At 43.9% G+C, this 14,862-nt stretch overlaps 3 protein-coding genes across 3 annotated transcripts; 2 read left to right on the forward strand and 1 right to left on the reverse strand.

Annotated features, from left to right (window-relative positions):
- Positions 1-330: 330 nt before the first annotated feature.
- LOC132467862 (tropomyosin alpha-3 chain-like) lies at positions 331-5,713 on the forward strand. The gene is made up of 8 exons (XM_060065431.1): positions 331-466; positions 2,068-2,201; positions 3,279-3,396; positions 3,481-3,551; positions 3,942-4,017; positions 4,302-4,364; positions 4,747-4,816; positions 5,190-5,713. Exons 1-8 carry the CDS (start codon positions 335-337, stop codon positions 5,270-5,272), a joined length of 747 nt encoding a protein of 248 aa, XP_059921414.1. The 5' UTR covers positions 331-334; the 3' UTR covers positions 5,273-5,713.
- Positions 5,714-6,010: 297 nt separating this feature from the next.
- Positions 6,011-8,156, reverse strand: pmvk (phosphomevalonate kinase). Its single transcript, XM_060065433.1, has 5 exons — positions 7,972-8,156; positions 7,661-7,724; positions 6,960-7,112; positions 6,668-6,797; positions 6,011-6,380 (listed from the first exon to the last, which is right to left on the reverse strand). The coding sequence occupies exons 1-5, from the start codon at positions 8,058-8,060 to the stop codon at positions 6,232-6,234; spliced, it is 585 nt and encodes a 194-aa protein (XP_059921416.1). The 5' UTR covers positions 8,061-8,156; the 3' UTR covers positions 6,011-6,231.
- A 245-nt stretch (positions 8,157-8,401) lies between these two features.
- decr1 (2,4-dienoyl CoA reductase 1, mitochondrial) lies at positions 8,402-14,680 on the forward strand. The gene is made up of 10 exons (XM_060065429.1): positions 8,402-8,718; positions 9,333-9,514; positions 10,686-10,743; positions 10,845-10,931; positions 11,475-11,622; positions 11,907-12,006; positions 12,634-12,706; positions 13,560-13,706; positions 13,834-13,896; positions 14,385-14,680. The coding sequence occupies exons 1-10, from the start codon at positions 8,647-8,649 to the stop codon at positions 14,445-14,447; spliced, it is 993 nt and encodes a 330-aa protein (XP_059921412.1). The 5' UTR covers positions 8,402-8,646; the 3' UTR covers positions 14,448-14,680.
- The last annotated feature ends 182 nt before the right edge of the window (positions 14,681-14,862 follow it).

Genomic DNA, 14,862 nt, shown 5'->3' on the forward strand with positions numbered 1-14,862 from the left:
CTTTATCGTTGGTATGCAGTCCTTGGTAATGCTTTAATGTACACGAAACTTTGTAGAACCGATACAGTATCGTCAAAAGCGTCAACTATTCGCAGTAATATAACATTTTATTTAGATTGTGGACAAATCCTAATGGTCCGGGCAGCGCATGAAGGGTCGTGGTGCATTAGTCCTGAACTGGGCGTTGGTTCGGGAAATGTTGTAGTCACATTTTGCTAACATGTTGGAATCACATCTAGGTGAGGTCGTATGATGATGACTACTGACATGACTCTCTTTTTTTCAGAGACGCTGACCGAACACAAAACCCAACTGCTCTAAAACAACATCTAAAATGTCTGGAGTGAATAGCGTGGAGGCGGTGAAGCGGAAGATCCGAGTGTTGCAGCAACAAGCGGACGATGCGGAGGAGCGAGCCGAGAGTCTCCAGAGACGGGTGGAGGAAGAGAAGCGCACCAGAGAACAGGTGAAGGACGTGTCCCGCTATATACCTGTTTTATTTACTACTCTGTATATTGCACTTTACGACCGCACCAATTTGCCCTGCACAATGGTCTTTAATTGTGGGCTTTTCTAGGAGATTTTCCCGAGGAAATAGTGGATTTATTTGGCCCTGGTAATGACCAGTAACCACGACCCAGGATAAGGAGTTCTGAGAGCAGATGCTAGTAGTTGTTTAGTTTGATAAGAGGCTTTAGTTGGCAGACTGAAGTTAGTTGGCTTGTGCTGTTTGTTGTCTATGCGTGTGAGCAGACGGCTAAGCCTCAGCCAAGCACTTTTTAAGGACTCCATATTGGATGAATATATATATAAATGTATACATTTGATCAGCTTTCTCCTCTCTAGTCCGCATAGCAGCAGCAGTCGACTTTCTGGTCCTTTTGGGGCCAGCAGTATTTCGTTTACTTGGGCATGTTCAAAGTAAAATGATAATGTCAGTTTGGGAGGCCTCTGACAGATGAACATTTTCCAGGCTATTTGTATTAAAATTTTGCACTGTTCACAATTTAATGTCAATATTTATTGAATTAGTAACTTAGAAAAATGTATCGAAGCAAGAGTTACAAGGTGCAAGGTAATGGGTACAATGCAAATATTAATGAAAATTGGACTTCACGAATATCGAATAACAATAAAGTGATGTTAAAACTGTACAGAAGGGAAACGTGCATCATAAAACAAAGTGTTAAAACAAGAGTGTTTGAGTAGGTGGATGGCCTGTCCTCTGTCTGACCCAATGTAAGATTTATAAGCATTGATTTGCTGGAACACATTCTCTGATAAACGTACACAAATGTGTTTGTGACATTGAGAGTTAAATGTCACTTGATTTGACATTGGATGACCCATTGATTCTCCACATAAAATTTGAATGTAACCGTGTCCTTTATACAGCCGTGTTGTCTCTTTGACGAGTGCCCGTTGTTATCAAGCCTCTCAGAATTACTCCTAGGAGGGGCATTAACCGTAAATTTTCTCACAGCTTAAAGTAGTATCTGGGACTAACGAAGGCATTCATACCTACTCTCAGTAATGAGAATTTTTTTTCCGTTTTGGAGCAGGATAATTACAATTGACTTGGCATGAAAACATGATAAAAGGGGAAATTAAGCATAAGAGGAAGTTGACCTGTATTTATTCAATTATATACGCTTTACATCAAATATAAAGTAGACGTAAATATGGAGCTTGTCACTTAAAACAACCTTGACATATCTGTAGTCAATGCCAGTGTTATCAATTAAATAATTTTTTTTAATAAAAAAAATAGAAAAAACATTTATAAAAATGCTGGCCAGCCCAAAGCTCTCTCTGGGGTTTGAGGAATCTTAGTTTCGACACTCCCTTAACCCCTCCCACTCAAACCCCCCAGCCAGCTGAGCTACACCCGTTTGCATCACACAGTTGCACAGCCAGCGAGAGAGGACAGAACATTGCTATTGAGTCATTTCAATTCTGCATGGCTAACGGAGGAGAGGGGCTGAGTCTCGCACGTTAAGACGGTAGCGTGTGTCATCGTGACGTGTGTATATGTTGTGTCATCGTGTCTGTACCTTGTGTCTCCAGGCCGAGTCTGAGGTGTCATCCCTGGGCAGGCGCGTCCAGCTCCTCGAGGAGGACCTGGACCGGGCCCAGGAGAGACTGTCCACCGCCCTGCACAAGCTGGAGGAGGCCGAGAAGTCTTCCGATGAGAGCGAACGGTACACACTGGGGGTGGTCGCCATGCGTCCACTAGCTGTTGCTTTACTTTCTCGTCTGCACCAGACATGCTAGTCGTTTAGATTTTTGAAGTGAAAAAATTGTTTTGGCCGAAGTCATCAGTCATTTATTAAATTAGGCTTTAATCTTTTTTTTAATTGGGTTCATAATTCTCCGTGGCGCTTCTCAACCCAGTAAGTAATTGCAGTCCGGCGCACGGCCGTTCGCAATCAGCTGGTCTTTTCATGTATTCGTTCAAGTATCTTGTTTAACATTTAGTCCGATTTTTACCAGGGCTAAAATGTTTAAAGGATCGGTAATTGTGCGAGACATCCCTCAAATATCAACCTTTCACGTCAATGCTTCAGTTGATGTAGCGGTTAGAACTTTGAAGCCTTGTCCCACGAGGTTATCGATACTTCAATAGTTACAGCTAACATGGGGATGCGTGAATAATGACAAAGTATAGGACTACGGAGAGCAATGAAACAGGCTATTTGTTTATGGCTAAGTGTAGCCTTCCTTTATTGAGAGTCAGGGTGACTTAAAGAGGAAGTACGTTATATGCAGGGCAAGCATTAGTTGTCTCAGTGAGGGAACATAATGACGGCCCGTCTCGTGAACAATACAAGTCTTTGGGTCCCGTGATCGGGTAATTGCTAGTTGCATCCGAAAACATGGTACCGCTCCTCCTGTGTTAACGCGTCCAAACAATTAGAGGCGATAATCATTTATGTTACCTTTATTTTGTGTTTCCTTTATCGCCCAGCCCTAGTTCATAATGATCTTATTTTGCAGCCATTTCAATGTTTTTAAACCAGACCAAGAGATCACATTTCGGCCTGATTTTAAAAAAGATTTTGGATGAACCAAACATTTCAAATGATTACTTTTAATAGCAAAAGATGGTAATGTGCTACATTTTGACAGATGTCATCGCATTATTCACTAGTTGTTCACAAAACGTCTGGTTAACTTTCAGTGTGCCAACACAAACACAAACAAACCTAAACCAGGCTAGCTGTGTGGCTGTTTACGTGGCCAGCTGCTGACTCGTGGGGTTCCCTGTGCATCCCCAGGGGTATGAAAGTGATCGAGAACCGCGCCTTGAAGGATGAGGAGAAGATGGAGATCCAGGAGGTGCAGTTGAAGGAGGCCAAACACATCGCAGAGGAGGCCGACCGCAAATATGAGGAGGTGAGTTCCCTCCGCCGGTCGCCATGGATGCAAACGCGCATGCATTGTCTGGCTGCCTGCTCAAAGGCTGTTTCTCTGTGTCAGGTCGCCCGCAAACTGGTGGTGCTGGAGGGAGAGCTGGAGCGCACGGAGGACAGGGCCGAGGTGGCAGAGGGGTGAGTGACCCGTGCCCTCTCTCTGTCTCGCTCCATGTCTCAGTCTCTCTGTGTTTTTCTGTATGTCATTCATCCATTGTAATCGCACCATGTTGATTATTATTATTTTTTTAATTTTAAATCAGTGTAACCAATGAATCACATCGGGTATCTTTAAAATGGGCACTGCGATGTCTCTGTATGTCCCCGTACGTCTCTCTATCTCTGCATGTCTCTTGGTATCTCTGCATGTCCCGGTCTTGCTTTGTCTCTGTGTGTCTCTCTCGCCGCATCACGTCTCTCCCTCTGTATCCGTCGGTCTCTCTGCATCTCTAAAAGTACTCGGGCATTAATTAGTTATAAATATAGCTGAGCGCCACTCCCTCTGAGACCCCTCCTGCCTGTCCCTAGGAAGCTCCGGGAAATGGAAGACCAGATGAGAGGTTTCGACCAGTCATTAAAGAGCAAGCAGGCATCTGAAGAGAAGGTAGGAGCCACACCTCTTTTACCTCCTGTCAATCACTTAATGAGGGTGGGGCTATACCTCCTTCCAGTCAAATGAGTATGTGTGTGTGTAGGGGGGGTGCGTACATTTCATGGATGGCCGGAATAATGTGATGCACTACAAAGTTATGTAGTGCATCACAAAGTTTTCAAATAATATATAATATATGATTGAACACAGACCATATTATGACTTGATTTAAGCCTCCATTTGGCTATTCTTTCTAATAGTATCTAACCCTTTGTTTAACCATTCGGTCTCTCCAGTATTCCCAGAAAGAAGACCGCTATGAGGAAGAGATCAGGAACCTAAGTGACAAACTGAAAGAGGTGAGATCCCCTCAGGTTCACCGTTGTGATAATCCACCTAGTAACTAAAGGCTGGCAACGTGGAACTCACGAAATGTCTTATTAATCTCGAGAGAAGGCGGCGCTGGAAGGTAATGTTTAATTGCAATGTGGTACGGGAACATGGGGGGGCTTTTGTTAACATGGCCCTGTGCAGTTGTATCCTAACATCTTCGGCAAAATATCTGTTTATCTTTTGCACATATCACAACCCCTTATATTAACTATAGCGATTCCCTTACTAGATTCAACGCTGTCCGCACAATATAAGGCTAAATAGTTGTTTGTTTAGGCTATTCATCTATTTCTCACCGTCTCACCCACTCACTCCACTAGTGTGCTAACTATTGACTTCCTGTCTCAGGCTGAAACCCGGGCCGAGTTCTCAGAGAGGTCCATCATCAAACTAGAGAAGAGCATCGATGAGCTGGAGGGTAAGTCTTCCTTTCACTTTCCACTCGGCGGGGGTGTAGTGGTTCCCGGTGCTATAACCTCCCGTACGGGATGACGCGCTCGGTTCGGTGCGCTCCCTTGTACGGTTATGGACTGATTGAAATACGGGGAGGGGAGGAAGGCGCCTGATGTTTACCGCATGGCAGTCAAAGCCGAATAGTTATTATAAACAGTGATGCCTTTATAGTAGCAGGACCTTATTATATATACAGTGACAGCCAATACCAATGTCCACTATCAATGACCTCAGTGATGAGGAGTTATTAGGAGAGAACCACATAAAGGTTGATAATGGCGACCTGGGTTTATAAAAAAACTGTTTTAACGCGCTCAATGCTCTGTTGAACCCTCTAGATGCTCTGTCTGCCGCCAAGGACTCCAACAAAAAGCTTCAGGCAACCCTGGACCAGACGCTGGAGGACCTCAACAGCTGCTAGGGCCTGACCACCTCCTCCTCCTCCTCCTCCTCCTCCATTCCTCCTCCTCATACATTCCTCCACAGTGTTCCAGTCTCACTGTTAACCCCATCCTGCCAATAGCCTGTCCAGGTCTGTGACGGACGTAAAGATCTAGCCAATACAGCCAAGGAGCTGAGTGTTAGCCAATGCGGGGAAAGGTGATCGGCCAATTGCAACACATTCCACTGCAGTAATGGGAGGGGCCAACGAAAAGCCTTGGGTCAAAGGATCTCTTAATGATAGAATTTAAGTCTATTTTTGCAGCAAATAAAGTGATCATTGGAAATATAACAATTAAAAGAAGTAGATCATGTAAGTTCTGACAAATGACAATTCTCTCCCAGTATTTGCAGTTTCTTGCTGTGATGTTATTGTAATTAATGCAGGATTTTTAAAAATAAAGGGCCACATTTAATAGCATTTCATTAGTGGTGTCATTATTTAATATGTAAGCACATCTTTGCACAGCACACTCATCCCTTCATTCCTTGTAGATAATTAAACTAAACTGTACCCAATATGAATCCTCCCAACCGTCCCAAATCTAACCCGCTAACCTTTACCCAAACCCAAAGTCTAACCTTTAACCCTGAAACCATTAGTCTCTAAACTTTACCTTAACCTAGCCATAATCTCATTATTATAACCATCTCTTAAAGCTTTACCCTAACTGTCCCATCCTCCCAACGCCTACATGGATGGATTATTCTGGGTAAATAAACCTTATGAAGGAAACTTTATTCTTTGCATTATAAAGTGGCGGAAAGGTTTCAGGCACTCGATGTCCAGTTAGGACTATTATTGTCTTGTCATGCTCAAGGAACTGGAGGGCTAAAAGAAGGCACAAAGGTTCTGACGAAGCATTTGTGCAACGCAGCCGAATGTTTTCAACAGTGTCTTCTGCGGTTGTGGTGGGCTGGACGTTTCTGACGGAGGCTTCAGGAGTTGTGCGGTCCTGCTGCATGTGAGGCGAGTTGTAAAATGTTCTCAAGCTGCTCTTCTAAGGCTGGAGCGTCTGCCTCATTGGTGATGATCCAGTCGAACTTCTCCCCGTCCAATCCACACTCTGACTCTGCATCATCTATCCCTGCAGAGAGATGTTAAACATGAGTCTTTTGGGCTAGAAGGAGTGAGAGCATGAGTCTAAAGCCAGAAGGAGAGGGAGCATAAGTCTTTAGAGCTAGAATGAGGGGAGCATAATGTCTTTGTAGCTAGAAGGAGAGGGAGCATACGTCTCTAGAGCTAGAAGGAGAGGAAGAATTAGTCTAGAAGGAGAGGGAGCATGAGTCTTTATAGCTAGAAGGAGAGGGAGCATGAGTAAAGCTAGGAGTAGCGGGAGCATGAGCGTTACTGGCCGATAAACGTGGACCTCACCTGCTGTGAAGCGCCAGCCGCGGTCCGCTCGTGTTTCCTCTGAAGCCTGGACCCTAACGCAGCGCGTCTGACTCGGATACTCTGTCTGGAACCACCGCAGGTCCGAACGCCGCCGCGCGTCACTCACAATCTGTACACGCATGTAGAATCGTATTATATTTGATGTTTGTACGCGTGTGTGTGTGTGTGTGTGTGTGTGTGTGTGTGTGTGTGTGTGTGTGTGTGTGTGTGTGTGTGTGTATATATATATATAGGTTTGTGTATATGTTTAGATTCTTGGTTAACCCCGTACCCAGACGGGCTGCTGGGCTGCCTCTGTTGCTAGGCGACAGAAGAAGCCCGGGTCTTGGCGCCTCTGCTGCTCGCCCCAGGTGATCATGTCAGCGCGGTGTGTCTCCTTGTAGCCCCCTGCGGCCAGCAGCTCGCTGTAGTCCAGTCCGTGGTCCTGCAATCCAAATTAGAACTCTTCAGGATAGGAGACCAACTGACGCCTGACTTTGACACACCACAGGAACCAAAACAAACCCTTCCGCAATAGTTAATAGCATCCCACAAAGGAACCACAAATAACGTACCTTTAGTGTCATACCACAGAAGATCCACAGAATTTAAACATCATACCACACAGGAGCCCCAACTAAACGTACCTTTAATGTCATACCACACAAGCTCCATAGAATTTAAAATCTTAACACACAGGAACCACAATTAACCTTAACTTTAAACTCACACCACACAGGAACTAGAACTAACCCAGAGTTCAACCTCATACCACAAAGGAACCACAACTAACGCAGAGTTTAACATCATACCACACAGGAACTATAACTAACCCCGAGTTTAACATCATCCCAAAACTAATGTTGTGGAGCAAGAGGCTTTATGTGAGTGATAGAAAAGTGAGGGTAAGGTGTGTGTGTGTGGGGGGGGGGGGGGGGGGGGATGTGAGAGTCAGTGTGAGGGTAAGGTTTTAGGTGAGAGGGTGAGGATTACCTGAGCGTACTGCTTTTTCAGCGGGCCAGAGAGACGCAGGATGCAGCAGATCTCCGACCCTAGCCTTCATGGGTCGGAGAACTAGGTTAGTCAAACCTCACCATTCAAAGGGGCAGCAGGTAAGATCTCGGAAACTTTATTTGAGTCGAATTTGTTACAAACACACACGCATCTATCTAGATATCCATATGTCTAAAACTGATAGACGGCCGATACAATAATGTCATATATATATATATAGGTCTGTATAGAGAGTGAACTGACAGTAGGTTGTTCTATAGGACTGGACGTATACAATGCTAAACATTTACCTTTTCAGAATGAAATCCGTCACATAATCTTTGCCGGATTTGCGTTTCCCACTGAACACTAGAATAATTTTGGGTTCTGCTGAAGCCATTGTCTTTATTCAGGTGTATAACTACTTAATTGTAGTTTTGTCGAGCCACAGCATGTTCGGTTTATTGTGCCAATCGATGAGCCTGATTGTGACGTTACCGTAATATAGGGAGTTCGGGATGAGAGGAAATTATTACTCGTTTGAATTCACTCTAATATTGTCAAGTTATTTTATTTGTATTAATAGTTGTTTATGAATGGACATAAGTGATACAATTTTAATCAAAATATATGTATAATAGTCACCGGGAAAAGTAAACAGACACGGTCTTTTTTTGTGTGTATTATATTACTAGGTTTACGTTAACATGTGATAATCGCCACACACTCGACCAAACCATTGTAATTTTCATGAGGGGCATGTGAATAATGGACCAAACCATTGTAATTGAATAGAAGGCGTGTTCAGCTTTTGTACATATGTAATGATTTTTCATTTGTTTTCGACTGTATTTGTTTCTTGAATGTAGACACTAGAATTAAAAGCCCAACTTACATATGTACAAGCTTTAAGTTAAACAAAACATACTTGGAAACATTACTTTCAAACATTGTAAGGCGAAACTCGGTGAAAGTTCATTGAAGACATGGCTGCATCATGTTTATCTTCTCTCGGTAAAAACATGTTCCTACCTCAACGATGGATCCTGCAAGCTAGGGTAAGACCATACATTTATGTACTATTTAGTTGTCTTCCAGTGGCGACTTGCAATGAATCCGGAGACTGACCAATAATGAGCACGTAGGGGTTAGATAGTGAATAAAGAGACAGGTCCTCAAGGAGTAGGTAGGGGTAAGACAGTTTATTCAGTAACCGCTCCTTAAGGAGCAGGTTGGAATACAGAAAAAGGTCATAAGGAGCTGGTAGGGGTAAGACAGTGAATAAAGAGACAGGTTTTCAAGGAGCAGGTAGGGGTTCGAGAGTGGATACAGAAACGTCACTGTGTAACCCCTACCTGCCGCTTAAGGACCTGTCTCTGTAACAGAGACAGGTCCTTAAAGGGCAAAAATGGGGGTGAGACAGTTAAAACACTGACCGGTCATTATGTAGTAGGTTAGGGTTAGACTGTGGCAACTGAGACATGTCATAACTGAAATGTGTGTCAGGGGTAGGTTAAGGTTTAACCCTAGAAGATTAAACTAGCAGTAACGGGCTTCGACTTGGCTTCCAACTGTAAATGAACACATAAGTGAGTAAATGGACCGACAGTCCAATGCATTTGATAGGCCAGACGTTCGTTGGCTAAACGTTGTGTCTCTTCTGTCGTTGCAGCCCTGGAGTCGTGCCCTGAGCCAGAAGGATGGAGGGCACTTCCCCCCCTGTGAAGGAGCCATGTTGCTCCCCGGGAGCTTCAACAACAAGGTGGCTCTGATCACGGGGGGGGGCACGGGCCTGGGCCGCGCCATGACCACCACGCTGTCCGGCCTGGGAGCGCAGTGCTTCATCGCCAGCAGGTGAGCGGGGCTGGAGCTATGGGATACGTATGACTGTAACTATGGACTATGTATGACTGTAACTATGGACTATGTATGACTGTAACTATGGACTATGTATGACTGTAACTACGGACTATATATGAATGTAACTATGGACTATGTGTGACTGTAACTACAGACTATGTATGAATGTAACTATGGACTATGTATGACTGTAACTATGGACTATGTATGACTGTAACTATAGACTATGTATGACTGTAACTATGGACTATGTATGACTGTAACTACGGACTATATATGAATGTAACTATGGACTATGTGTGACTGTAACTACAGACTATGTATGAATGTAACTATGGACTATGTATGACTGTAACTATGGACTATGTATGACTGTAACTATAGACTATGTATGACTGTAACTATGGACTATGTATGACTGTAACTACGGACTATATATGAATGTAACTATGGACTATGTGTGACTGTAACTACAGACTATGTATGAATGTAACTATGGACTATGTATGACTGTAACTATGGACTATGTATGACTGTAACTATGGACTATGTATGACTGTAACTATGGACCATGTGTGACTGTAACTATGGACTATGTATGAATGTAACTATGGACTATGTATGAATGTAACTATGGACTATGTATGACTAACTATGGACTATGGATGAATGTAACTATGGACTATGTATGACTGTAACTATGGACTATGTATGACTGTAACTATGGACTATGTGTGACTGTAACTATGGACTATGTGTGACTAGTCTGTAACTATGGACTATGTGTGAATGTAACTATGGACTATGTATGACTGTAACTATGGACTATGTGTGAATGTAACTATGGACTATGTATGACTGTAACTATGGACTATGTGTGACTAGTCTGTAACTATGGACTATGTATGAATGTAACTATGGACTATGTATGAATGTAACTATGGACTATGTGTGAATGTAACTACGGATTAGTTATGACTAAATAAGGGCTATGTTTGAGTACCTGTGCTATTTATGACTAACTATGGAGGATGTTAGACTTACTATTTATAGACTAGACTATCTTCGACTGAAACTGTGCTTTGTACGACTAACTACTGTACGGACTATATCTGACTCTGTAACTACTGTATCCCTGCTCTATGCGGTCCGGCCTGTATTTCAGGAAGCTGGATGTCTTGGAGAAGACGGCAGAAGAGATCACCTCTCAAACGGGAAACCAGGTGTGTTTCTGCCTTATCTCCTGTGTTCCTGTCCGATGTCCGGCGCATTGCGCGGTGGCTTGTAGCTCCGCTCTGACCTCTGACCCCGACGCTCTCAACAGGTCCGGGCCCTCCAGTGCGACGTCCGGGACCCCGCGGCTGTGGCCGCTTGTGTGGACAAGCTGGTGGAGCTCGCCGGTCTTCCAGATGTACGAACTGGTCCCATCTAATCTGCTCTATTCTGACCTGGCTGGTTTTAATCTGGTTAATTGGGGTTCTGATTTAATCTGATCTGGTCCCCTCTGATATGATCCTTGTGTATGCATAAATCACAACTCCATTTTTTCTAGATGTCATAACAGAGCTATTAGATAAGTTTAATCGCACTACATTATCGTTTGATCTAATGACATCATCGTTTCATCTAATGCGAAATTATGTAATCTAATGATGAAAAGCGCTATAAAAAACTGATCTATTATTATTATTATTAATGACATTGTTTGATCTAATGACATCACCGTTTGATCTAATGACATCATCGTTTGATCCGATGACATCACCGTTTGATCTAATGACATCATCGTTTAGTCCGATGACATCACCGTTTGATCTGATGACATCACCGTTTGATCTAATGACATCATCGTTTAGTCCGATGACATCACCGTTTGATCTGATGACATCATCGTTTGGTTCGATGACGTCAGTGTTCACATGAGGTTCACCTTGGCTCTCCGGCGTGCTTCCAGGTGATCATAAACAACGCAGCCGGGAACTTTGTGTCTCCTTCCGAGCGTCTGTCGGCCAACGCCTGGAGGACCATCACCGATATCGTCCTCAACGGGACCGCCTACGTCACCCTGGAGGTGGGCAAACGGCTCATCCAGGAGGGCAAAGGTCGGGCTGGTTTACCCTGCTTGTGTGTGCGTTTGTTTGGGTGGATATTAATTGTGTGTGTGTGTGTGTGTGTGTGAATATGAATTATACATGTGTTTGTGTGCGAGGGCGTGTGCGCGTGTGAGAGAATATGAATTATACGTTTGTGTGTGTGTGTCTGAATATGAATTATATGTGTGCGAGTGCGCGTGTGAGAGAATATGAATTATACGTTTGTGTGCGAGTGCGTGTGCGCGTGTGAGAGAATATTAATTATACGTTTGTGTGGGTGTGTGTGTGTATAGGAGCTGCTTTCCTGGCCATCACTACCATCTATGCAGAGTCCGGTTCTGGTTTTGTGGTTCCAAGCGCAGCCGCGAAGTCTGGAGTCGAAACACTCTGCAAGTAAGTCGTTTTGTTAACCCAACAGATTACTTGTACCCATATAATAACTTTAAACCATTGTAACCAATATTAGCCAGTGTTGTAAGCATATACAAGAGTAACCATTATAAGCCAGTGTAACCAGTATAAACCCGTCTAATTATAATAAGCCAGTGTAACCAGTATTTACCATATTATCACTTTAAACCAGTGGAATCAGTGCAAGCCATTGAAATCAGTATGAATCAGTGTAACCAGTATAAACCTGTGTTAGCCTTTGTAAACGTTCAAACAAGTGTCTCCAGTATTAACCAGTTGGTTAATACTGTTAACCAATTAACCAGTTGGTTAATACTGGATAGATACTCATGTTTGAACGTTTACAAAGCCTAACAAATTCTAACCAGTATATACCAGTGGAAGCAGTTTAAACCAGTGTTATCAGTATAAACTTGTATAATGCTTTGTAATCAGTATTAACGAGTATACCCATAGTATTAACCAGTATAACCCAATAAAAGCCATTATAATCTGTATTAACTACTATTAACCAGAGTTCCTACTGTAATCAGTCTAGGCCAGTATAAACCAGTGTTAAGGCCAGTGTAGCAGGTATATATCAGGGTTACCAGTTTAACTGTGTTCCAGGTCACTGGCTGCTGAGTGGGGGCGCTACGGGATGAGGTTCAACGTCATCCAGCCTGGACCAATCAAAACGAAGGTAGAGCGCAGTCTTCAACAAGTACCACTACGGTACCGCTCAGGCTTCAGCCAATCACAGACTAGGAACATGAGGAGTACAGCTGACGCATAGCGGCTGACACACTGCTCCTCGGAATGGGCTACAAGCGTTGACATACTTGAAACATACAGAATATTGGTGTGTTCGCATAGGCTGTTGGGACCCTAACAACCCTAACAACCAGTAGTGGAAACAATGGATGTCCTTGTCCTGGCAATAAGTTAACACAAACATTGTTTGGAGTGTTCACAAAACATAGGATTATATGAGTAGCATTACGTAGTTCTTCAAGGAAAGGGATCGAATCCAAAGGAATAGCTTTAAAGAGACTTTATTTGTATAAAGTATTTTCGGTATGGTAAACTGATACTCTGAAGCAAAGAGAGATTGAAGATGTATTCTAAGCACGTGCTGAGCGTCTCCTAGCTGATCAAAAACATAAACCCATGTATGTCTAATAGCTGCCAAGAAGATTCTGGTGATAATGTTCGATCTGTAGGCTTTTATGGTCTGAACAGCGCGGTCCGGAAGTAGTGGGGGGAGCCGATGTGAGATAACCCTCGGCTTTCTCGCCTGGTCTGTGGTGCTGCCTTCTGTGGCTAAAGTATTTATTACAGCCTTGGTAAGGTCTTGCTCTCCTTGTGGCTATGTATGGTATTTACGGCTTATATGTTTGGTCCTGCTTCATTGGGTCTATGTGTGGGTAGCTTAGATTCTTAAAATACGTAACAGTAGGGCCAATTCAAGTTCTTTGGCTTTTGTAGTGGATATAAGTTTGTATGGTGTAACTTATTTGTGCGCATGTTTGCTCATGTTTTCTCCATGGTTCCAGGGTGCGTTCAGCCGGTTGGACCCCACGGGGCAGTTTGAGAAGTCGATGCTTGGTCGGATCCCCGCAGGCCGTCTGGGAACCCCCGGCGAGATCGCTAACCTGGCCGCTTACCTCGTTAGCGACTATGCTAGCTGGGTATCTGGAGCGGTGCGTGGAGGGGGGGGGGGGGGGGGGGGGGTTACCATGGTTAACGTGATCATCTTTAATGTCTATCGATGCTGTGTGTATGTGCTCTGCAGTGTAGAGTTGAAGCGTGTGTGCCTCGTCCCCTCAGGTCATCCGGATGGACGGAGGAGAGTATGTCTCCATGGCCGGGGAGTTCAACGAACTGAGGAAGGTCCGTCCTCCTCCAACATCTCCGACCCCATCCCACCCCAAGCCCCATCCACCGTGTCACCATATCCTCTCACCCGCGCACTGTTCCACCCTGACTCTCTCACCCGGGGGTCACCAACCTCTTTGAACCTGAGCGCTACTTCACGGGCACTGAGTCAGACGAAGGGCACCCAGTTCTATACACTCTTCTGAAATAACAAATTTGCTCAGTTTGCCTTTAGTTATACATTACTATTAATGATTAATGATACTCATCTATGTGAAGACGGTGTCAATTAATTAAGTCATGTTAATGATTTCTCACAATAATTATCAACAATGACTTAAAAAAAAAAGGTGGGAAAGAGTTGTTCAAGAACGAGTAGTGCTATGTTTAGAACAGGCCTGCGGGCGCCTCATGTGGTCCTTGCGGGCGCCATGATGCCCGCGGGCACTGTGTTGGTGACCCCTGCTCTAAACCATCAAACTGTGTTTGGGTGTTTTTTGCAGGTGACTCCAGAAGAGTGGGGTGTGTTGGAGGCCATGATCAGGAAAACCAAAGGATCTTCTTGATACCTGAAGCCACCTAGACCTCTGGATATATGTGGAGACCCCCAGGTGTGGGAGCCGGATCACTGGGACTTCTCCCCTGACTTCTCCTCGCCAGTTGGAGGAGACTAGGATTGTGTGGTTGTCAATGAACAACGGATCATGTATTTGTTTTCCATGAATGACTACTCATGTCTAATTGGCCTTCTCCGTAACCGAACTATGTATTAATTTGTTAATAAATGAACAAGACCAGACCAATGTTTCCCATACAATCTTCCTTTTTTGCCAAATCGTATTTCATACCTTTGCCAGCAGATGGCAGCAAAACCTGATACTCGTTTTAAGGCCCGCAAATATTTTTTTATTGTGTGTAGGTGCATGTTTACAAAAATACTCCAAATGTATTTTTTTTATCTTTATACATTGCCACTTTGAT

This window comes from Gadus macrocephalus, chromosome 11 (assembly GCF_031168955.1).
Source record: "Gadus macrocephalus chromosome 11, ASM3116895v1".
Lineage (NCBI taxonomy): Eukaryota > Metazoa > Chordata > Actinopteri > Gadiformes > Gadidae > Gadus > Gadus macrocephalus.